The following is a 24,044-nucleotide window of genomic DNA, read 5'->3' on the forward strand; positions in this document are numbered from 1 at the left end:
CCAAGAACAGAGAAGCCCAAACCTAAGCCTGAGCCAAGTCCACGCAGGCTCCCACTGTGGCAGATGCAGCCAGGATCCCCCCACCTCTGGAGTAGCAGGTCTTTCTTGACCAAATACGGCACCTGGGAAGTGGGAAAAAACCCCCAGCTCATTTCTTGGCCACCAGACTCTCTCTCTTTGCCTCTGTTCCCCAGCTGCAAAAGAGCTGCTGTACCCAGCTGTTTGAAGGGTAAGGGGGCCAGGGACAGTCATCTCTCAACAGAAACGCGTGACTGATTTTATTTATTAATATCCAACCACCTTTGTTTTTATAAATAACTCCTCGACTTACAAAAGTTCATTTAGTGATCAAAGTTACAACAACATTGACAAAGGGACTTCTGAACCTTTTCCACTCTTACGACCGTTACAGCCTCCCCACAGTCACCTGATCCAAATTCAAACGCTGGGGAATCGAACTCACGTTTATGACCATCGCAGTGTCATGTGTGTGTGTGTGTGTGTGTGTGCGCGTGTGTTTCACATGATCCCCATTTGCGACGGACATTCTGATACACCAAGTCAACAGGGGAAGCCAGGTTCACACTTATTGTGTGACTGACTCAATTAACCACGCCAGGGATTTCCTTAACCACTGTTGTTAAGGAAGGTCGTAAAACGGGGCGAAACTCACCGAACAAAACGCCTCACTTAGCAACAAAAAATTTGGGGCTCCGTTGTGGTCGTGTTACCGGTATTCAGGGTTAGGGGGGAGGGAGGAAGTGGCGGGGGGGGAGGGGGGTTGGGTCTGGTGGTGTTTTCAGAAGCCACCCTGCTTGGATTGTGAGAAAGTTTCCCGGCAAAGAACAAGTGAGAAAGGACGGGCTAATCCGAATGGCTTTGTTCTGAAGCGGCCTCCCTTCGCCACCTCCACCGTTGAGGTTGCAAACCACCGTCCATCGTGCTGTGCTATTGAAGGCGGGCAGCGTCTCCCCTGGAGACTGTCAAGAGCTTCTATCTGCCGCTCAAAGATAACAAAAACAGGCCGGCAAGTGGTTTTGGCTGCTTTGATGGGGAGATGCAAAGAGCCCCACCACGCTACTTCCCTGGCCTTTCATCTCGCGCTTCATGTGTGAACTCCCTCCGCGCTCTTCAGCGCTGGCTCGGCCAGAAGCCGGTCCCTGAGCTGGAACAGGGGCAAAGGAGGCGAGTTTAGGAGAGGCACCCTGGTTAATCTGGCTCTCCCTCGGCCTTATCAGCGGAAGGCGGGATCTGGAGTGTCGTTCCCCCCCCCTTTAAGGATCAAGGGAGGATCTGCAGAGGCAAGATGGGACTGGAACCACGGAAGCGTTGCTCGCTTGGAAAACCAGTGGAGCTGACAAATGTAAAATGAAAGCAAGGAATGTATGGAAAACACGTCCGAAGCAAAAGAGAGGATTACGATGGACGTCGGTATTAAAAAAGACGACAATCCCCTTCTCCTCTTCCAGCACAGCTAAAGTCTAACACAAAGACAATAGGATTTCACACTTATGACCGTTCCAGCATTCACCCCGTGGTCAAGTGATCCAAATTCAGATGCTTGGCAACTGACTCCTATCTATGATGGGGATCACGGGATCCCTTTTGTGACTTTCTGACAAGCAAAGTCAAAGGAGAACCCAGATTCCCTTAGCTAACTTTTAACGACTGCAGCGGTTCCCTTAACAACTGTGGCAAGGAAGGTCGTAAAACGGGGCGAAATTCCCATCACAACTGTCTCTCTCTCTCTTCTCTTAGCCACAGAAATTTTGGGCTTAACTGTGGTCGTAAGTCGAGGACCACCTGTATTCTAGCTGGTGGTTATGACTTCCTGTTCATTTGGATCTTTTCGCCCTTAAATCAGATAAAGTTTTAAACCAGCCTCCAAGACGGTGGAATGGAAAATTGTCAGTAAGATTAATTAGTTCTTGTTTCACTCTTTCTCAGCGACCTAAAATGGGGTGGTTTTTTTTTTTTCCTTCATTGTTTGGAAACCAGATGTTCTTTGTATAATTAAAAACAAAAAGTAAAAAGTCCAAGTAATGCCCACTTTCTTGAAAAATGAACTGGCAAGCAAACTCCAAGAAGGTGTGGGGGCGGGGGAAACCCTGTAGCAAGAGCTATTTTATCCTGACGCCAATTCTGCAAACGCATCCGTGTAAAGGTGGCCGAAAGTATGAATGAAAGGGACACCGCTTTTCTTCTCGGTCACGCGTGGTTGGTGGCAGAGGTGGGTTTCAGCAGGTTCTAACCAGTTCTGGAGAACCGGTAGCGGAAATTTTGAGTAGTTCGGAGAACCGGTAGTAAAAATTCTGGCTGAATTCTGACCCCCATCTATACTCTGCCTCCCGAGTCCCAGCTGATCGGGAGGAAATGGGGATTTTGCAGTAACCTTCCCCTTGGAGTGGGGAGGGAATGGAGATTTTACAGTATCCTTTCCCTGCCATGCCCAACAAGCCTTGGAGGAGCCTTGGTAGTACAGCGGTTTAATGCACCCTGTAATTAACACAGCTGCCTGCAATTTCTGCAGGTTCGAATCTCACCAGGCTCAATGTTGACTCAGCCTTCCATCCTTTCTAACGTAGGTAAATTGAGGACCCAGTTTGTGGGGGCAATAAGCTGACTTTGTATAAATATACAAAAGGATGAAGGCTATTGCTTAACGCATTGTAAGCCGCCCTGAGTCACCAAAGAAGGGCGGCATATAAATCAAATCAAATAAAAAATAAATAAAATAAAAAATAAAGCCACGCCCACAGAACCGGTAGTAAAAAAATTTTTTTGAAACCCACCACTGATTGGTGGCTGCAGTGACGTTAAGGAAGCTTCCACGCTCGGTGTCTGTGGGATGGGCCGGCAATTGCCAAAAATAAGACACGCATAAAGAGATCTTCCCGAGGCCGTGGAGAAATGCCTTTTCAGCGATCTGCATGGCTTTATCCGACAGATGCAAGAGCAGCAGGGAAGCCTGCAGGAATCCGGCAGCTGATCCACCGCGTTCAGCTGAAATTGGGGAAGTTATAAATAGAGACTCCCATCATTACAGGCTTCCGAGCACGAGAGTACCCTTTGCTTGAGAAGCAGGACACAGCCAATTGGCTCGCTCTGCCATCCAATTTCTCTAACATAAACTGCCTGCTGACTGTCAAGATGTTGAGCGGCTCTGATCTGACGCCGCCGTTTCAGGGATGCGTTTAATCTATTAGCCTCTCGCCTGAGAAGGAAAAAGGGAAGGGAGAATCTGGCTTCTCCCCACAGAACGCTCGGTAGGCTCTTCCCCTCTTTCAGCATCGGAAGATTAATCGGCTTCTAACAAGCCCGGCTACTCTGAAGACAAGACGAGGTAGGCGCAAGGGTGGGTTTCAAATTTGTTTTTACTACCGGTTCTTGGTGGGCGTGGCTTGGAGGGCGTGGCTTGGAGGGCGTGGCAGGGGAAGGATACTGTAAAATCTCCACTCCCACCCCACTCCAGGGAAAGGTTACTGCAAAATCCCCATTCCCTCCTGATCAGCTGGGACTTGGGAGGCAGAGAATAGATGGGGGGTCAGAATTCAGTCAGAATTTTTACTACCGGTTCTCCGAACTACTCAAAATTTCTGCTACCGGTTCTCCAGAACTGGTCAGAACCTGCTGAAACCCACCTCTGATGTAGGGCAGGGGAGTCAAAGCGAAAACAGAGCTCAGGACGGCCATGCGAAGCCCTCCCGGGCTCCGTTTTCGGCCACGATGGTCCCCTGCAGCCCTCTGCCAGTTCCGTTTTCGCTGGCAGAGGGCTGGAGGCCGTCGCGGATGAAAACGGAGCCCAGGAGGGCTTCGCGGCCCTCCTGTTTTCACTGGCAGAGGGTTGCAGGAGGTCGGCGCGGCAGAAAATGGAGCCTCGATGAGTGACATCGAGCTGGCCATGCCCCCCTATCCCCCCAAGGTCAAACACAACCCTGATGTGGCCCTCAATGAAATCGAGTTTGACCCCCCCCCATAATGTAGGAATAAGGAGCAATGTTCTTATGTGGCCAGAAGAAATCACCAGTCAACAGCGGCCCGTCCCTGAACAGCTCTCCTGCAAAGCAGGAATAGGAAACCACAACACCCAGAAGTCCCTGCCATTAACAGTAGAGTCTGGAGCCAATAGAAATTGGTCCCATCCCAACATGACTGAGACGGGAAAGCTCTCAGAACTTGGATTCAATCCGCTGCGGATGAACCAGTCTGGCTGGTCACCCTGTTCCTGAGGGAGTTGGCTTGCTAACATGGGGCCAAGGGATGCTTGCAGTTACAGCTGCAAAAACTAGCAAAGCTCAGCCGAGGACGGCCAAAAACGCAAACTGGCAGAGCTGTGGAATTCACACGCAGGAGGAACCTCTCCTTTCAGACGTTTACGCAGGGCAAAGAGCGTGGGGTGTAACAAACCTTCTTATCCCTACCACTACCCACCCACCCCCAGGCATCTGGAAATGGAGGCCGGGAGAGGAGAGTCGAGGCAGGCTCTAACAAATAGGAACGTGGGGGGGGGGAGGTATCTCAGAGTTTGCCTAATCTGTATAAATATTGCCCACCTAACCCAAAGGAATAGCAAACATCTGCTGAACGTCTCAGGAGGTGCAAAGGGAAGGAGGCATGTGTACTTTGTGACAGCTCCCTGCTTTGGAACAGCTTACCCCCCTCCGGCAAGGAAGCTCCCTTCCTCCCCTCCCCACCCTTTGCTTTCCCAGCCTTCCAGAGAACAGTTAAGGTTTGGCTCTTGCAGAAGCCTTTGGCGATTACAGAGCTGGGCTCAGATGATCTCTCCCCCCCCACCCCAATACATGGAACTGCTGCTGTGTTGTGGTTTGACTCTGACTGTGTTAGTGCTGCGTTGCATTATTATCTGGTGTCATCCAGGGGAGAGATGCAGACGGTGGAGGAACCTTACACAACGCCAAACCCGACAACAACGGATCTCGTGCAGAAAGTCACTCGGAGCAAAAGTCACTCGAGAGGAAATGGAAACCCCAAGACTGGCGGAGGGGAATCATTTGGCCAAGGATCCAGGGGGTGGGGGTGGGGGGGTCAGTCGATGGAGGAGTTTGCTTTCCCGGAAGAGAACTTCCCGAAAGCTTCCGAGGCAGCTTTGTCTGCCTTCCACAGGGAGGGCCAAAAATTCTCCCCCAGGGGAAACGTTGCTTCTGGAAATCAACAAGCAGCCAACCCAGATGGCAGGAGCCTTCTTTGAAACGCGATTTCCCTGACTCAGGGAAGCTGAATTGGTTAAAACCAACAGAGAGATGGAGAGAGATAGTGGAGAGATTTCAGATCTGCCCTGAAACCTGCCTGCGAAGGATACAGAACGAGACACGAAAGAGCTTGTGGTTTTGGGGTTTTTGTTTTGTTTTGTTTGTTTTTCATTTCCACCCAAGATTCTAGCTCTCAAGAAACCCCCCCCCTTTTCTGAGAAAAGGTTTCTAGAACATCTGAGTGGGCAGAACGTTGGCGTTTCATTTAACGCAACGCAAATCCTTAAACGTGGCATTAAAATTTCTCTCGTGTTCCCAGATTGGTAGTTGCCACTGGCTTCCCAGCCCTGCTCAAACGTTAGGAGGCTGTTAGGACGGGGGCTATGAAGCACATGCCTGGCAAGTAAAAATTTCAAGCTTTAGCATCTGGATCTGCTGGCAGATTCCAGTGGACGGCCAAGGAATTGTGGCTGGCGAAGGAGAAGAGCAATTTTCCTGCTGTGGCTCCCACCCTTTGGAATAGCATGCCCCTCCAGGGTGAGAGATGCCCCCCACCCTCCCGGCCTTGCCAAAGAGCCTGAAAATCTGGTTCTGCCAACTGGTTTAGGGCTCTGATGGGGACATCCCATTTTGGAGCTGGCTAGTAAATTACCTGTAATTTACTGTAGTACTATTGTAGTAAAGAGCCCTGGTAGCGCAGCAGACTAAAGCACTGTTATTAACACCAGCTGCCTGCAATTACTGCAAGTTCAAATCTCACCAGGCTCAAGGTTGACTCAGCCTTCCATCCTTTCTAAGGTAGGTAAATTGAGGACCCAGTTTGTGGGGGCAATAAGCTGACTTTGTATAAATATACAAAAGTATGAAGGCTATTGCTTAACGCATTGTAAGCTGCCCTGAGTCTCCGGAGAAGGGCGGCATATAAATCAAATTTTAAAAAAACCAATCGTATATTTTTTGGAGTATAAAACGCACCTTCCCTCTCCCCCTAAAAGTGGGTGAAAAGTTTAGGTGCGTCTTCTGGACCGAATACAGGTGTTTTTGGCTTCCCAAACCCTCTACGCGTCATGTTTTCACCCTCGACCGCCCCCAGAAGCTCTCTGCAGGCCAAAGACGGGCACATTTTTGGCAAAAACGGGCTGTGCGGAGCACTGCAGTGTGCTTCTAGGGGCCTGGGAGGGCAAAAACCCGACGCACGGAGGCCAAAAACTTTTTTCTCATTTTCTTCCTGTAAATTTAGGTGCGTCTTACAGTCCGAAAGATACAGTAGTAGAAGATCCCACCTCCATCCTGTCCAAGCCCTGGTTCTTTTTTTTATCTGTTTTAATATTAATGTTAATGTTTTAACTTTCAACACCCAATGTTTTAAAGTTTTTAGTCCTCTTAATTGTTTGAGAGCCGTGGTGGCGCAATGGTTAGAATGCAGTATTGCAGGCTGATTCTGCTTCACCGCCAGGAGTTCGATCCTGACCGGCTCAAGGTTGACTCAGCCTTCCATCCTTCCGAGGTCGGTAAAAATGAGGACCCAGATTGTTGGGGCCAAGAGGCTGACTCTGTAAACAGCTTAGAGAGGGCTGTAAAGCACTGTGAAGCGGCATATAAATCTAAGTTTTTATTTCAGCAAGCCGGGCTGGGTTAAAAATTTTTAATTGGTGAATTTTATGGGTAATGGGGTTTTAAATTGGAGAAGCCTAAGATAATTTAATTCTGTTTTAATGTATTTTAATATTTGTATTGTGTGTTTTTAATTTTGGCTGTTCACCGCCCCGAGTCCTTCGGGAGAGGGGGCGGTATAAAAATTTAATAAATAAATAAATAAATAAATAAATAAGTGCTATTGCTATTTTTCTGTTATTTATGGCATACTAAGCCACCTAGAATCGCTTGATAGCGAGATGGGCGGCCTATAAATTTAATAAATCAATAATAGCTGGTGGGAGGACCCAGAGGACCTGCTGTCAATCAAAGCAAGACTGCGGAGAAAAGGAGCGAAGATGTAATGCTCTGCTCCCCGGAGAAGTGGTGCAGAAGGACTTAACAGAACAATCTTTACATTTTCTGCCTTCAGGTCCTTTGAGGATACGGCTGTCTCCAACTGCATTGATTTTATATAAGGGGAAAAAAAGGCCATTTATTTTTAAGGTAAAGGTAAAGGTTCCCCTCGCACATATGTGCTAGTCGTTCCTGACTCTAGGGGGCAGTGCTCATCTCCGTTCCAAAGCCGAAGAGCCAGCGCTGTCCGAAGACTTCTCTGTGGTCATGTGGCCGGCATGACTCAACGCCAAAGGTGCACGGAACGCTGTTCCCTTCCCACCAAAGTGGTCCCTGTTTTTCTACTTGCATTTTTTATGTGCTTTCGAACTGCTAGGTTGGCAGAAGCTGGGACAAGTAATGGGAGCTCCCCCGTTACGCAGCACTCGGGATTTGAACCGCTGAACTGCCGACCTTTTAATCGACAAGCTCAGCGTCTTAGCCACTGAGCCACCGCGTCCCCCATTTATTTTGAAAGCAAGTGACAAAAGCCTCCTAGGTTCGCTTACCGCCATCTCCATCCCTCAAAACGAAACAAAAACAAACAAACAAAAATACAAGTAGGGATGAGTTAGTTTGTTTTCTGTTTGTTCACCTGTTCCTGAAATTGCTCTTGTGACAGGCAGTCAATCAAGTCCACGCAGCCGAGGAGACAGCCGGAGGGATAATCCTTGGGAAATTCCAAATCTGCGGTAAGCGGGGAGAGAAAATTATAAGGCAAGCTCACGCATGGGCCTCCGGTTTCTGCCGCTCTCCACATGGTCCTGATTAGCCCTCGCCAGCCCTCGCGTGCGCTCACGCCATGCTACTTTCAACTGCTAATTTAACGGTTTGGATAAAACCCAGGCTTTCCTAGGGAGCCCTGCCTGGAAATACCCACTTCATGGCAGGAAGCAGTTCCCCCATCAGGACTTTATTTATTTATTTATTTTTCATATTTGTATACCGCCCTACTCCCGAAGGACTCAGGGCGGTGAACAGCCATAAATAAAATACAAAGACATACAAAAGTTAAAAACTATTAAAAAACAGATTAAATAAATTAGGCTCAAAGATTAAAACATCCAATTTATATAAAAGAGATTTAAAACCCAATTTAAAAGCCAATTTAAAAGGGAGAGTTAGGCCAGACCAGCCTGTTGGAAGAAAAATGTTTTTAGGGCACGGCGGAAGATGCGTAAGTCTTGGATCCTCCGTATCTCCGGGGGGAGCTCGTTCCAGATGGCAGGTGCCCCCACAGAGAAGGCTCTCCCCCTGGGGGCCGCCAGTCGACATTGTTTGGCCAACGGCACTTTAAGCCGAGAACTTCCAAATTTCGACGGTTATCCTTCCGTCCACCATTCGGGTCGTCCTCGACTTACAAGAACCGTTTAGTGACCCTTTCAAAGTTACAACGGCACTGAAAAAAGTGATTTAGGGCCATTTATCATGTTGATGACCGTTGCGGCATTCCCCTGGTCATGTGATTTGCATTCGGGATGCTTGACAACTCTCACATTTATGACGGTCGCAGTGTGGCTCCCGGGGGGGGAGGTCATGTGTCATCCCCTTTTATGACCTGATGAGCAAAGTCAACGGGGGAACCATATTCACTTAACGACGGTGTGACTAATTTAACAAACGGTAGCGATTAACTTAACAAATGTGGCAAGAAAAGTCGTAAAATGGGGCGAAACAAATTCCTCACTTAACAACGGAAACTTCGGGGCCAGTTGTGGTTGTAGGTTGAGGACTGCCTGCAGAATCTCCCCCAGGTTAAGGTGACCCTTTTAAGGTTAATGTTGTGTCATGCAGGCCTTTAAAACTTTCTTCACGGGCTAAGAAACGCCCACTCGGTGGAACCCATTTCCTGCCTTCCGGTTCTCAGATGTAGGTGATAAAGGCTTTTTTGCCTTGAGAAGCTCACAAGACGTACTTGAGGGGAATTGAGAAATAAAGAAGACAAGGTGAAAGGACCCAGAGGATAGGGGAGGGGAAAAAATGGGGCAGTGGAAAAATTGTCTGTTGGGCTATAAAAATGCAAAAAAAGAAACACCATGTGGAGTTGTGCAATGAACTAATAAGCCAGAAGGTTTGTGTCGAATTTCACCCTGCTAGGGTGGTTTTGTGGTTTCACACACACTGCATCACAACAGTCAATTTTAGGTCAATGTTCATTGTTAAATAATCCATGGCTTTACGTGACATAAATGTCACACATTTATAAATAACAGATATACGGTAGGTGTCTTCTCTTTCTCCCTTCCCGTTTCCTGCCCCGTGGCTCTCTTTCTCTCAAAAACCTCCTTTCCCAGCGTCTTGATACCTATTCAACCGAGGTAAGGAAGCTCGGTTGTTTTGAAACCACTTCCCTTGTGTGGTTCATTTCCATACGCTGGATAGTCAAACTGAAATGCTACGTCAAATCGCGATAATGGAGTGAGAAGATGAAAGACCAAAGAGAGCACCGAAGGGGGAAAAAAGGTCAAAGTTTTCATGGAAACATGTTGAATACCTCTCCTTCCATGTAGCACCTTGTCCTACAAGCTATAAACACCCCTTTGAACTGTTTAAGATATAGACAGACATAAAACAATTAATTAAAACATAATTGACACTCTGTCAAGGACCCAGGATAGTGGTGGGTTGCTCCCGGTTCTCACCGGTTCACAAGAACCGGTAGTAAAAATTTGTAGTAGTTCCAAGAACCGGTAATAACATTGGCTGGCCATGCCCCTGAACCGGTCCGAATCTGAAAAGCCCGGGTTTTCCTTCAGTAAGTCAAAGCAGAATGCCATCACTCTGCTAAACAAATAATTCCCTCAACACTGTCAAACTATTTACTAAGTCTGCACTACTATTAATCTTCTCATTGTTCCTATCACCCATCTCCTCCCACTTATGACTGTAACTGTGTTGCTTGTATCCTTACGATTTATATTGACTGTTTCCTAATATGATTTAATTGCTTATTTGTACCCTATGACTATCATTAAGTGTTGGACCTTATGATTCTTGATAAACATATCTTTAATTTTATGTACGCTGAGAGCACAGGCACCAAAGACAAACCTACCTACCTATCTACTACCCACCTACCTACCTATCTATCTATCCCTTTCCAAGGGCCCGGGATAGGCAGATGTGGAGTATTGCTATCATTACGCTCTCTGTTGCTTTGCAGGTACACTGGAGTGCTTCTGTACTGAAGATAAATTCCTTGTGTGTCTAATCACTTGGCCAAATAAAGTATTCCACTTCACCTTTTTTCCCCACTTTCCTTCTGGCCTCCAGAGAAAAAAACCTGTCAAGTATTTGCAAGCCATTGGCACATGTGTCATATAGACACCAGTGGAGGCAGAGAGTGTCTCCACCCCTATATGGAAAGGAGGGGCTTACCCTGAGTATAAAACCCCCTCCAACCTTTTCCACCTCGCTCTCTCCATCTCTCTCTCTTCATGTTTGTTCCTCATGAGACTTGGTCTCTGTTGTACATAGTTAATATGATTTAGCATATGAATAAATACGTTTAAGACATTTATTTATGCATCTGCCTCTGAACTCTTCTATGCTCCTGGGTGTTTCTACGATCCCAACTCCACAAAACCCCAACAAAGATAAAGGATTAAGCTCACCTTCCTGAAGCAACATTCTGTAGGTGGCCTCCAGCTCGGAGATTTCCTGGGGGGTTGGCCTTTTTGCCGTGGCTGCTATCCATAGCCGGCCTCTGTGGGATGTGTACCAAATTCGGCCTTCCACTCTGTGGAAGAAAAGGGAAGGATCAGAAACACAGCCTGCCTCCCCACCCCCACCCCCCGGGGTTTCTTCACATGTCACTCAAAGGACATTTTCTTTAGAAACCACTACATGAAATTCTGGGTCAACTTTTGGGCCAGACAGAGTCTCAGAACGAGCCTCGACAAAGAAAGAGGAAATGGCCACAACAAAAGGGCAGGCGAGTCCTTAAAAAGCTTGACAACCAAGGAGACGGACAGAAGAACTGAGATCTTCCAAACAGGTGGAGGCAGTTTTATATCTTCCCAGTTTTTTCAACAGAAACTGATGTTTATCCCTGCATATTTTACCCAGGAATAATAGAAACGGGTTTTTTTTTAATATGGAAAAAAGGATTCTTTAAAAAAAAAACAATTCTCTCTCTAGAGCTCTTTCTAGACTCAGGTGACATAACCAAGAAAGAAAGAAAGAGAGAGAGAGAGAAAAAGAAAAAGAGAGAGAAAGAAAGAGAGAGAGAGAAAGAGGGAAAGAAAAAGAGAGAGAAAGAGAGAAAGAAAGAGAGAAAGGAAGAAAGAGAAAGAAAGAGAAAGAGAGAAAAAAGAGAAAGAAAAAGAAAGAGAGAGAGAGAGGGAAAGAAAGAAAGAAAGAAGAAAGAAAGAAAGAAAGAAAGAAAGAAAGAAAGAAAGAAAGAAAGAAAGAAAGAAAGAAAGAAAGGCCTAGCAGCCAATATATAATATCTATGGGTATAACTAAACCAGAGGTGGGTTTCACATAATTTTACTACCGGTTCGCTGCACACTGAAAATGTGAACGTGCGCGTGCCTTCCATGCACGCACTTTGCTTGCACATGCGACTTGCACGCATGCGCGTGGCTTAGAAAACATAGCTAAATAAGACGGCATAGCGCCGGGGCGGGTGGTCGCCGGCTGAATACCACCTCTGAACTAAACCCAATAAAATGAGGAATGTCCAGGGCTTAATTTGTAAAACAGATAAAAGTCAAAAGCCCAATTGTACTTTTAAATGCATGTTTATTTTTCCCCACCAATGCAAAACTGTTGGGATGGTTGGGCTTTTCACTTCGAACCACTGACCTCTAAAATAAGGAGGTTATCTTAAAACCCCTGAGAATGTAGGCTAAGGAGGTGGGGAGAGGAGAGGAGAGGAGAGGGAGGAAAGGCCTGCCTTACAATCATAGTCCTTTTCTTTGGGAGGAAAAGGAGCAAGGGAAAAGTTCCTCTGCTTATATGTAGCTGCTCAACTGGCATTAAGCCCTTTCCTCTAAGGAGCTTAGAACACTAAAGCCATTCTTTATCATTTTGTTAACTGTGGAAGACAGCACGGAGGAGGGGCCCAAGCATAACACATTTCATTTAATGGCAAAGCAGCACCTCCGGCCTCTGGATCTGATAATATCTCACCCAACATATCCAAGCGGGGTCCTCATTCACACAATCCTTGTTGCTGCCAGTGTGGCCAATGATCAGCTGATTGTCCGTTAGATTATTTTTGACATCCAGCCCTTACCAACTTGTGCTCTCCCGAGGGGTTGCCTCTCTACACTTACGACCCCAACATAAAAGTGATGGGAATCCAACGTATTACAAAGCATCAGGGTTCCGGGTGGGTGGGGGGGAAAGCAACATTAAAACATGCAACAACTGTGTTCAACACACGCCCAAGGGCTTTTTTCCCCCCTCCTTCAATTAGAGAGGTGGACTCATCCCAAGTCTCTACCAGAAATTTGATTCTGATCATTTTCTATGTATGAGGTGTTTTAGTAAGCTAATACAATTTTAAGAGAAGGGTGAATCCTGCTTTGTGGAAAATAGCCAAGAGGTAGAATAAATTCTTCAGCATCCTTAGAAAACAAAACATAATTGCCGGTGGCTATCGAAAACATACTCCCATGTTGCAATTTTTCCAGCCGCCCCCTGTGAAAAAACATTGTGTAAAATTATGCCCCCAAAGGATTTTTTTTTTTTTTTTTTACAATTTAGGGCAATCCCCAGGGTTTACAAACCACAGAGGGGGAAAAAGGGAAGGACATGAATGTCACAAACATGAAAAGAAAGCAGCTAGTGCTCATTAAACCACACAAGGAGCTCCAATTAAAGGCGCACCAAAATGTTTATCCCTAAAGCTTGTGCTCCTATAAAATGGCAGTGCCACCTACATGATGCAGTTGACCTGATTCGCAATAAGCAGCTGGGCAAACCTCGTGTCACCCATGTGGCCTATTTTCAGCAGAAGGCAGAGGAGAGAAAACGTGTTAAATTCAGCTTGGAACAGAATTCCTCTGTTCACACAATGATCCTGGACAGATGCAGCAGGCTGCAGCCTCCCAATTTCTCCAGAGTGGGTTCACATGTTACGCTGTTCTCTTCTCTGGCTTATGCTTAGGGTGTCCTATGGCACTGGCCATTACAGTTGGCAAACCATATTTATGGCTTCATGATGCACAAACCCTGGCCCAGAAGCTTATTCAAACAAAGCTTGGATTCAGCACACCGTGATCTAGTGCAGATGTGCCATGCACTGGCCACCCCCATGCCCAGTTTAGCGAAGTGGAGGGGAAATCCCGATACATCATATGATGCCGCCATGACGGCGTGAGTTTGACACCCCTGATCTAGTGTGAACCCAATCTCCAAGTGCTCCAGGTGACAGGTCCCTCTTTACCTCTTGATCCCTTTGACCAGCAAGGAGGCCCAAGGCTGATGCATGCTCAGACACCAGCCGCCATCAGAAATCTCCTGTATCTCTCGATCCTGAATTCGTAAGCGACTTCTTTCTGAATCTGTGGGGCTCTCACTCTCCACAGTGATGTCCATTTTCCGGTGTGGGAGCAAACCAGCTTGGTCCACCCACTTCAATATAATTTAAAAGAGAAGAAAAAGACATTTTTATACTCGGAATTGTACAATGAAAGGTAGGAATAGAAAGGGTTTTTTTGACTTGTGCTTAACTGCCATTGGTGTTTGTTACCGGCACTGAACTTGTGTGACACTTGAGCCCAGACATTGAAGTTTATTCAATTGGCTTCAGCTTAGTGTTACTTCTCAGCCCTTCCAACAGGTTAAAGCAGGGGTGAGCAAATATGGCCCCTTTATGACCTGTGGACTTCAACTCCCAGAATTCCTGATCCAGCTTGGCTGTCTCAGGAATTCTGGGAGTTGAAGTCCACAGGTTGTAAAAGGGCCACAGCTGCCCACCCCTGGGTTAAGATAAAGGTTCCCCTCACACATATGTGCTAGTTGTTTCCGACTCTAAGGGGCGGTGCTCATCTCTGTTTCAAAGCCGAAGAGCCAGCACTGTCCGAAGACGTCTCCGTGGTCATGTGGCTGGCATGACTAAACGCCAAAGGCGCACGGAACGCTGTCACCTTCCCACCAAAGGTGGTCCCTATTTTTCTACTTGCATTTTTTACCTGCTTTCGAACTGCTAGGTTGGCAGAAGCTGGGATAAGTAACAGGAGCCCACCCCGTTACGCAGCAGTAGGGATTCAAACCGCTGAACTGCTGACCTTTCGATTGACAAGCTCAGCGACTTAGTCACTGTGCCACCGCGTAACCTGTTGGCGCAACCTCCAACAGGTTGGTGATGCCCAAAGAAGACAAGTTATATGGACGGGGGGAAAAAGAAATCCTAACCCTAGGATAAATTGAGGATCTCCACAATTTATTCCTGAAAAGACAGCTACTGGATTATTGGGGGTGGGGTGGGGGGTGGTATTTCATAGGAAGGAAGAGAAAGAAAAAAAAAAACTGACCACAGGAGCTGCCTGGAGAATGTGTGGATTCACCAAGACTCCCAAGTCTTCAGATTTCCTGTCCGGATTTTGCTTTGCCTTGACCAGGGAGCCGAGGTTGATCGCTTCAACTGTCTCATCCAACCTGTAAGGACAACCCACCAAATTTGCCTTTAATCCCGTGGTATTCTCTTCCCTCTTCGGCTGAAAACGCCCTTCTCACGCAAACGTGGAACTTGGGTCCTTAATGAGCTGCAAATGCCGAGAATGCATTTGCTCAATTATTTAATAGCATCCTCAATTACCCTGGTTAGCAAGTCAGTAGTAACCCTCTTAAGGGTCTGAGCCTGCTTTTCCCTTCCCCTCAGGAGCTTTTACGGAAGCTTACTATTCAGCAGAACAGAATGAATGAATGAATGAAAGAATGAATGCAAGAGACAAATCCATCACGGCAGCTGATCTTTTCCTACTGCAAATGCAGGTCTCTCCTCATTGCTGCATGCTCAGTCCACTGTCTGGTTGCAGAACTGACAGGATCAGGTTCTAAAATTTTTTACTACCGGTTCTGTGGGCATGGCTTATTTTGTGGGCGTGGCTTGATGGTCATGTGACAATTATTTAGGATTTAGCAGAGGTACTGGTCTACCAGGCTTTTAACTGCTTGCAGAGCTGTACCGATCTACCCATTTATTTTTGCAGGCACTGATCTACTCACGTATTTTTGCAGGCACTGGTCTACCCATTTATTTTTTGCAGGCACTGATGTACTCATGTATTTTTGCAGGCACTGATCTACTCATGTATTTTTGCAGGCACTGATCTACTCATGTATTTTTGCAGGCACTGATCTACTCACGTATTTTTGCAGGCACGGGTCTACTCATCTGTTTTCTTTTAACACTGATCAGCTGTAGGGCAGCCCTTTGAAGCCCCGCGGCAAGAGTTTAAAGTTTTTTTCCCTTTAGCCATCAGCTGGAACTCAGGAGGCAGCAATAGATTGGGGGTGGGGCCAAATAAAAGGTAAGAATAACGCGGGGGGTGGGAGCGGGGGGGCAGAACCGGTTCGGTGACATCATATCATCACTGTTACTGGCTCGGCCAAACCGGGCCGAACCGGGAGGAACCCACCACTGGACAGGATATATCAGCGTGCTATAAATTACCAAAGTTTCTATCTGTTGCTGAAATATTAGTCTCTACTGGCCCAGCCCAGCAGGGAGAGAGGCAAAAAACTAGCTTAGAACTATAGGTAGTCCACAACTTAAGCATAATTGAGTCGAAAGTTTCTGTTTCTAAGCAAGATAGTTGTTAATTTTGCCCCCTTTTTATCCTCTTTCTTGCCACAGCTTTTAAATGAATCAACTGCAGTTGTTAAGTGAACCATGAGGCCCTTAAGCAAATCTGGCTTCCTCCAGATTAGAAATGGCAATCACACATGACCCCGGGACACTGCAACTGTCATAAATATAAACCAGTTAGCAAGGATTTAGATCAGGGGTGAAATTCAGCAGGTTCTGGAGAACTGGTAGCAGAAATTTTGAGTAGTTCAGAGAACCAGCAAATACCACCTCTAGCTGGCTCCAGAGTGGGGTGGGAATGGAGATTTGGCAATATCCTTCTCCCTGGAGTAGGGTGGGAATGAAGATTTTGCAGTAACCTTCCCCTGCCACACCCACCAAGCCACACCACGCCACACCCACAGAACCGTTAGTAAAAAAATTTAAATTCCACCACTGATTTAGATCACATGACCATGGGGATGCTGCAATGACTTTTTTCCAGTGCCGTTGTCACTAAATGAATGGTTGTAAGTCGAGGACTGCCTGTCCCAAAGGGTGCTTTTTTCTTCAAGAGGCAACTGGACTTTCTGGTTTTTCTTTGAAGGCGTTTCGCTTCTCATCCAAGAAGCTTCTTCACCTCTGACTTCAGCTGTCTGCAAGGAGTATAAATCCTTCCATTCCCCACCATCCAATTAGAGCTGAAGAAGCTTCTTGGATGAGAAGCGAAACGTCTTCAAAGAAAAACCAGAAAGTCCAGTTGCCTCTTGAAGAAAAAAGCACCCTTTGGGACAACCAGGACTGAGAATCTCCATAGACATCAGGGACTACCTGTATTTGAAGGGCCACAAGTCCTTCCTTTCAGCATAAATTCTTCAGACAGTCATTCATAGAAGACCTCTTCATGGATGTTTAAACAGGATGAATGAATGGATGAATGAAAATGCTTGAATGAATGGAGGAACAGAGAAAAACCCTGAGCCCCTCCCAACATATCCACTCCCACCCAAAGTGCATCCCCCGTTTCCATAAGGACTCGCCTGTCCCAACAGTAATCTTGAGCCGACCACTCCCACCTCCCCACCATTCCAGGATCCTCACTTGCTGTGATATTCCGCCATGTTGTCGTTTTCTTCCCGGATCTGCCGACCAGCGAAGTCGATGGTGATTTTCCTGGACAGCCGCGAGGCGTGCCGCAGTTCGTACAGCTCCTTCGCCCTCTTCTCCAGCACCTGCCTCTCCTGCTTGGACAGCCACTGGTTGGAGTCGGTAGCAAAGTAATCAGACTCGTCGTCGATCACTTGAGTTCGCCGCACACTGTGGGAGCAGAAGGGAAGGTGGGCAAAGCAGCCCTGTCTGTCACTACAGTCCATCGCTGTGTCGGCCTCTGGGAGGCTGCCTGATATCAATCCAGACTAAGGGCCCTGCAACCTTAGCAACTTTAAGACTTGTGGGCTTCAACTCCCAGAATGCTGGCTGAGGAACTCTAGGAGTTGAAGTCCACAAGTCTTAAAAGTTGCCAAGGTTGGAGACCCCCCCGATCCAGACTATTGGTCTAGGGGCCTCCATAGCCTTCTGAAGGGCAGTATCACCCCAGGGGTGTTTCCAATCGTTTGTCACTCGACCCCTTTAACCGAAATGAAAATGGGGATCCCCTTCACGATATAAAATAGGTGTTCTTTTAACAGACCATGGGTACTTCGAATATATAATATATAATTTTATTTATAGTTTTTTCTTTGACATACTGTATTTTTCGGAGTATAAGACGCACCTTTTTCCACCCTGAAAGGGGGAGAAAATTTAGGTGTGTCTTATACACCAAATGTAGCCCCGCCCACTCACTGGCCCCCACCCTTTGGCCTCTGCCTCCCAGCAATTTACCTCCTTGCAGCAAACAGCAAGAAGAAACAGCCAATTTCAGCTTCAGCACAGCCTAATTAGCACAAGTTGATTGAATCGGCCTCCCGACCCTCAGCTGTTTTGCGCGGGCCTCTGCTGCTTGCTGCAAGGAGGTAAATTGCTGGGAGCAGTTTTTTTTTTTTCTTGTGCTAATCAAGCTATGCTGAAAACGAAAATGAAAGTAAAGCAGGCTATTTGCTGTTTGCTGCAATGAGACAAAATTGCTAGGAGGCAGAGGCAGATTTCTTTTTATTGTTTTCCTCACCAAAAAAGGTAGGTGCGTCTTATAGTCTGGAGCGTCTTATACTCCAAAAAATATGGTACATAAGCGCTTAGTGCTTTATGCTTTATACACAATACTAGCAACAGCACTCAGACTTATATACTGCTTCACAGTGCTTTACAGCCTGCTCTAAGCGGTTTACAGAGTCAGCCTCTTGCCCCCAACAATCTGGGTCCTCATTTGACTGATCTCAGAAGGATGGAAGGCTGAGTCAACCTGAAGCCTGCTGAGATTCGATCTGCCAAACTGCTGGCAGCCAGCACTCTAACCACTGCCCCACCACGGCTCATAATAACAACAACGATACTATTGAGGTCTAATTTCTAACATTTACGTATACGTAGTAATTATAATATGGCTAACTTTTCAGTGGAGTCCTCCATGACGAACTCAGCCGAACCTATTGATGTATATCCTGCCCTTATTATTATAAATCATTCAAAGGAGTGAACGCGCATAATACTCCTTCCTCCTCCTATTTTCCCCACCACAGCATGAGGTGGGCTGGGCTGAGAGAGATGGACTGGCCCAAAGTCACCCAGCTGGTTTTCATGCCTAAGGCGAGACTAGAACTCACCGCCTCCTGGTTTCTAGCTTGGTGCCTTAACTACCCACTGTTCGTTTTTGTGTCCCAGATTAAAATTAATTACAGTGCAGTAGATTTTACCCATCACGGGCCGCATAAGAAGCCTGGGGCTGACAGCGAGGAAGATTTTCTTTTTCTCAATCCAGGTACCAACCCAAGCCCTTCTATCAAACAGCATCACCCTGTTGGAGTTCTCCTGTCAAAAGGCAAGTCCAGCTAGCAGAGATTCTCACTGCTAATGATTTGCCCAGCGGGCTTTTCCCCCCCACTCGCTCTTCAGGAAAGCAACTTTTCAGGTTTGCCATTAAAGGCAACCTGCTGACTTAAAAGCTGAAGCTCGTGGGGCTGCTTTTAACAGAAAGTGCAAGAGCAAGCCTCAGTGGCCACGGATGTAAACTGCAGGCGGGATTTGTTCCAGCGCAACTGTGAACGCAGGAGAACAAACGCATCGGGGACTGGATTCAGCAGCTCATCTGCATTTCAAAGACACAGGCCACTCTTTGGAAGACAACAAAGTCCATATTTTGGACGGAAAAGATCGCTGGTTTGAAAGAAGGACCAAAGAGGCCATCTGTGTCAAAGTTGGACAGCCTTCTCTCAACAGAGGGGGAAGGATATGACATCATCTGTCCGGAACCCACACTGCATATCGGACATTAATACAATTGAACGTGTCCAGAAATATTTCACAAGAAGAGTCCTCCACTCCTCTGCTCGCAACAAAATACCTTATGCCACCAGACTTGAAATTCTGAGCTTAGAAAATTTAGAACTACGCCGCCTTCGGTATGACCTAAGCGTAGCTCATAAAATTATCTGCTGCAATGTCCTACCTGTCAATAACTACTTCAGCGTCAACCACAATAATACACGAGCACACAATAGATACAAACTTAAAGTGAACCGCTCCAAACTAGATTGCAGAAAATACGACTTCAGCAACAGAGTGGTCAATGCCTGGAATGCACTGCCTGACTCTGTGATTTCATCCCAAAACCCCCAAAATTTTAATCTAAGACTTTCCCACCAAAGTGGTCCCTATTTTACTACTGGCATTTTTTACGTGCTTCCAAACTGCTAGGTTAGCAGAAGCTGGGACAAGTAACAGGAGCTCACCCCGTTACGCGGCAATAGGGATTCGAACCGCTGAACTGCCGACCTTTTGATCGATAAGCTCGGCGTTTTAGCCATTGAGCCACCCTGTCCCATATTTTCTAGATTATTCTCCCACCTACCTGGTTTTGTCATACTCCAGCAGTTTGTCTTTGTGCTTCACAGCCATCTCCAGACCTGACTTAAGTCGAGCCTCCCGAAGTTGGAGCGAGTCTTTGTCATTTATGTCCGCCTTCCCAGAATTTTCGACACCTGAAGGAACCGCCCAGCCCCAAGAGAAGCTCAATTTAGTACAAAGAAGAAGGAAGTTGGAAATTAAATGCTTACTACCCTGTTTCCCCGAAAATAAGACATCCCCTAATAAGCCCAATCGGGCTTTTGAGCGCATGCGCTAAAATAAGCCTTCCCCGAAAATAAGCCCTCCCCGAAAATATTTAAATGCAGAGCTGGAAATCAGGGAAGAAGGCGAGAGGAGCCCCATCTTGTTCCACGCGCCCCAAAATAATAAGACCTCCCCGAAAATAAGGCCAAGCGCTTATTTTGGGGTTCAAAAAACATATAAGACAGGGTCTTATTTTCAGGGAAACACAGTATTTTTAGGGGTGTTTTTTCCTTAACTTTTATAAACAACAATATAATGGGAGATTTTGGCATTACAGATGTTCCTCGACTTACAACCGTTTGTTTACTGACTATTTTTTATACTTATGACCCCTGCAGCCTCCCTACGGTCGTGTGATTTACATTTGGATGCTTGACAACTGACTCACATTTATGACAGTTGCAGTGTCCCAGGGTCATAAAACGGGGCAAAATTCACTTAGTCGATGTCTCACTTAGCAACAGAAATGTTAGGCTCAGTTGTGGTCGTCAGCTGAGGACTACCTGTACATTCAAATATCTATCTGTCTATTCATAGATAATGTTTTTGCAAAATATACCTTTGGTTCACCAAATAAAATAAAAAAGGATTATAATGCAAAATTACACTACTTCATGCATGGAGTACTGTTGATGTACTTCTTAAAAGAAGGAAATGTACATCTCTGTATTTGTGTGTCTGTAAACTATCATTGTTAAAGTTTTTAAACAAACAGGTGCTTGACAATCAGCCCAGATTTTCAAGTATTGCTGTGTCCCCCTCATCCCTTGATCATGATTTGCAACCTTCCTTGTCAGCTATAAACAAAGCCGATTGTCCTTCAAAAAATACCAACCTCCCAAAAGTTTCTTTAATAGCTTTTGGCTCTTGTTGGAATCCCGTTGCAAGACATCCTGTTCTTCTTTGGTGCACACCTACAAGAAGAGAAGAAACGTTCGACTAAACTTAAAGTCTTCCAACCACATGTAGGAAATATCTTTGCTCATTGCTAACACGTGCATAATTTGTCCACTGTTAAGACTGCTCTCAAAACTGTAACTTCATCTACATTTGATATGAAAGCATTTTAAAATTAAAGTATGTTCCAAAGCCAATTAAAAACCACCAAGTATCAAGGTGAGACTTCACTACCTTTTAATGAGAAGAATAGAGCTGGAAGAGACCTTGGAGGTCTTCTAGTCCAGCCCTCTGCTCAAGCAGAAGAACCTCTACCATTTCAGACAAGTGACTGTCCAGTTTCTTCTTAAAAACCTCCAGTGATGGCGCGCCCACGATTTCTGAAGGCAACTTCTGTTCCACTGGTTAATTGTCCTCATTGTTAGAAAGTTTCTCCTTAATTCCAGATTGCTTCTCTCTTTGATTAGTTTCCAACCATTGTTTCTTGTCTTGCCTTCTGGTGCTTTGGAGAATAACTTGACCCCCTCTTCTTTGTGGCAGCCCCTCAAATATTGGAATACTGCTATCATGTCACCCCTAATTCTTTTCTCTAGACTAGCCAAACCCAAATCCTGCAGCCGTTCTTGCTATGTTTTAGTCTCCAGGCCTTTGACCTTTGATCTAGACTCACTTCCTGTCTTATAGCTCAGTAATATGTAGCCTCTCTAGTTAGGAATACGTTTCTCTATTTTTTTTTATGAGCATATATGGTGGCTGTCTTACAGTGGGAGCTTTTGTGCTGTAGGCAAAAGGGAATCTGGGGTTATGACAGGTATTTCTTTCTTCTCAGTGTTAAACAGGTATTTAAAATATAAACTGAAATATAATCTTTCAAAGAGGTTTCCCCTTAGAACAGCAGCCTTGTTTACGTGCTGCTCTTATAAAGCAAAAACGTACAGGAGATTTTAGCATACCAGAGTTCCACAGAACAGGCAAGGCCCAGACCCCTCTTGTTCACAAACGATGCGTCCGCACGTCAAACAGTTGTTGATGAGTTTGTGCTTCTGGGCCAGGCACTCACAGGAATGGCGTCCTGGAAGCATGACGGCCAGCTTGTCCTGACCTTCTTTTGCGTACAAATTGACGTATTTTGCCTTCTTCTTGGAGGAACAGGAGCTGCTGCCTCGGGGGACCTCCTGGGCCTGTTATAAAGGTGGAGAAAGAGGGGCAAAATGAAGAGAGGAAAACATACCAGAAAGCAGATAGACTATCACAGTGTGTGTGTATGTGTACTCTCTCTCTCTCCCTCTCTCTTCCTCCCCCCCCTCTCTGGATGTCGATAGATAGATAGATAGATAGATAGATAGATAGATAGATAGAGATGGATGGATGGAGAGAGGGAGAGAGAGATAGAGAGATTAGATTAGATAGATAGATAGATAGATAGATAGATAGATAGATAGATAGATAGATAGCAAGAACTTCCTGAACTGAAATTAGTCCCCCATTTTCCTGAAAATTATTATTTTCACTGTAAAATAATGGGTAAACATTGAATTATTCTATATTTACTAAAAATAATTTTAGCTGCTCCTCTATCCAGGGTTTTGTGGTATTTGGATTAAGGTAGGGCCTTATTATTCACCATGAAGTGCAGCGGCCCCTTGAAAAGCACTAAGTGAAATAATTACAATCAATTATATTAAAAAAAAGTACTCCAAAATGAATGTGGTTCTAATAACCGTCGGCACCTACCTTGGCTAAATCGAGTGGTGTTTTTACTTTCTCTACAGGCTGGCAGGCTTCAACATAAATAGGTGTTTCCTGTTTATTTCTCCCTTTATGCCTTCCTCTCTTTGTCTGATCCCCTGGTCGAGGAGTATCCAAAATATCTAAAAAAACAGGAAAAACGTAGCAGAGGCTGGTTTTGGTTCAGATTTTTTCCTCACCCTTCTGTAAATATCTAAATCTTGTCTCCCCAAAGTGGTCCATATCAACCCCTCCCCCAACGAATGTTGACTGCTATAATTCAGCAAACTATGGAGGGCCATATTTGAGCTACACTGCATTTAGCCAACGCTATCAAACCAGGTCTACAAGAATTCAGACCATGATAGATGGTAGCAAAGGGCTGAAGTTTGCTATTGTTTGGGCCTAATTTAACAATGATTTGCTAACATTCTCTTTATCCCTGAACAAATTTTTATCTCCTTTTCTGCTCCCCACTTACCATCCTTTTTCTGATACAGCGGCAAAGGATCCAAAGTTGTAGAATGGGACTGTTTCCACCTGGCTACGAGCTCATCTATGAAGTACTTCTTCTGGCCATCTCTCCCTTGGATTAAATCCGTGACATACTCGCGAATCTCTTCCTCATCATCGATAGACAAAATATATCTAAAAATATACAGAGAGTTATAGGTATATATCTATGAAAATACAATTTGGGGAACTCAAGGTTGAGAAACACTGGCCTGGACTTTGTTACCAGGATCTCTTATCATTGTAAAGATCATTGTTATATTTCCTTGTGTTATAAACAGTTCGCATATGGAACTACCCGAGACAATAACTTAAAAGCAGCAAAGAAGCTTATTAATGTATTTGCAAATACGGGTGCACAGAGAAAGTGGACACAGAACAAAGCATGAAGGTCATCTTATATCCCCTCACACAGACTCACCGTCCCCTTCCCTTGTTAGCACAGCATCCTGTTGAAGCATTTAATATCTCCCCCCAAAACCTCCTGTCCAGCATCATTTTCGCAGTTTTAACTGTGTTACCCACTTTTCTTCGCATAAGCTCAACTGTTTTTCTTGTTTCCCTGCTTGCGGCTACAGCTGGCATCTCACTTGCTGGGCTTGTGGTTTCACCCACCTGACATTTTTAGCTTGTTACCTGTTACGTGTTTTTGAAGA

The 24,044-nt window shown here is 45.8% G+C and overlaps 1 protein-coding gene across 2 annotated transcripts in view; it reads right to left on the reverse strand.

Annotated features, from left to right (window-relative positions):
* The window catches only part of TRIP4 (thyroid hormone receptor interactor 4), a 36,756-nt gene that overhangs the window by 11,508 nt on the left and 1,204 nt on the right, over window positions 1-24,044 (reverse strand). For both annotated transcript variants that reach the window (XM_070953353.1, XM_070953354.1), the window contains exons 2-11: window positions 23,357-23,523; window positions 22,882-23,018; window positions 22,101-22,328; window positions 21,086-21,164; window positions 19,991-20,120; window positions 17,086-17,301; window positions 14,729-14,852; window positions 13,639-13,826; window positions 10,856-10,980; window positions 7,837-7,928 (exon numbers count right to left, since the gene is read on the reverse strand). In XM_070953353.1, the coding sequence (XP_070809454.1) occupies window positions 7,837-7,928; window positions 10,856-10,980; window positions 13,639-13,826; window positions 14,729-14,852; window positions 17,086-17,301; window positions 19,991-20,120; window positions 21,086-21,164; window positions 22,101-22,328; window positions 22,882-23,018; window positions 23,357-23,523 (1,486 nt within the window). The remainder of the gene's footprint in view (window positions 1-7,836; window positions 7,929-10,855; window positions 10,981-13,638; window positions 13,827-14,728; window positions 14,853-17,085; window positions 17,302-19,990; window positions 20,121-21,085; window positions 21,165-22,100; window positions 22,329-22,881; window positions 23,019-23,356; window positions 23,524-24,044) is intronic.

The sequence above is a fragment of the Pituophis catenifer genome, unplaced genomic scaffold (assembly GCF_029215685.1).
Source record: "Pituophis catenifer annectens isolate HBS135680 unplaced genomic scaffold, rPitCat1.0.hap2 SCAF_14, whole genome shotgun sequence".
In the NCBI taxonomy this organism is placed as follows: domain Eukaryota; kingdom Metazoa; phylum Chordata; class Lepidosauria; order Squamata; family Colubridae; genus Pituophis; species Pituophis catenifer.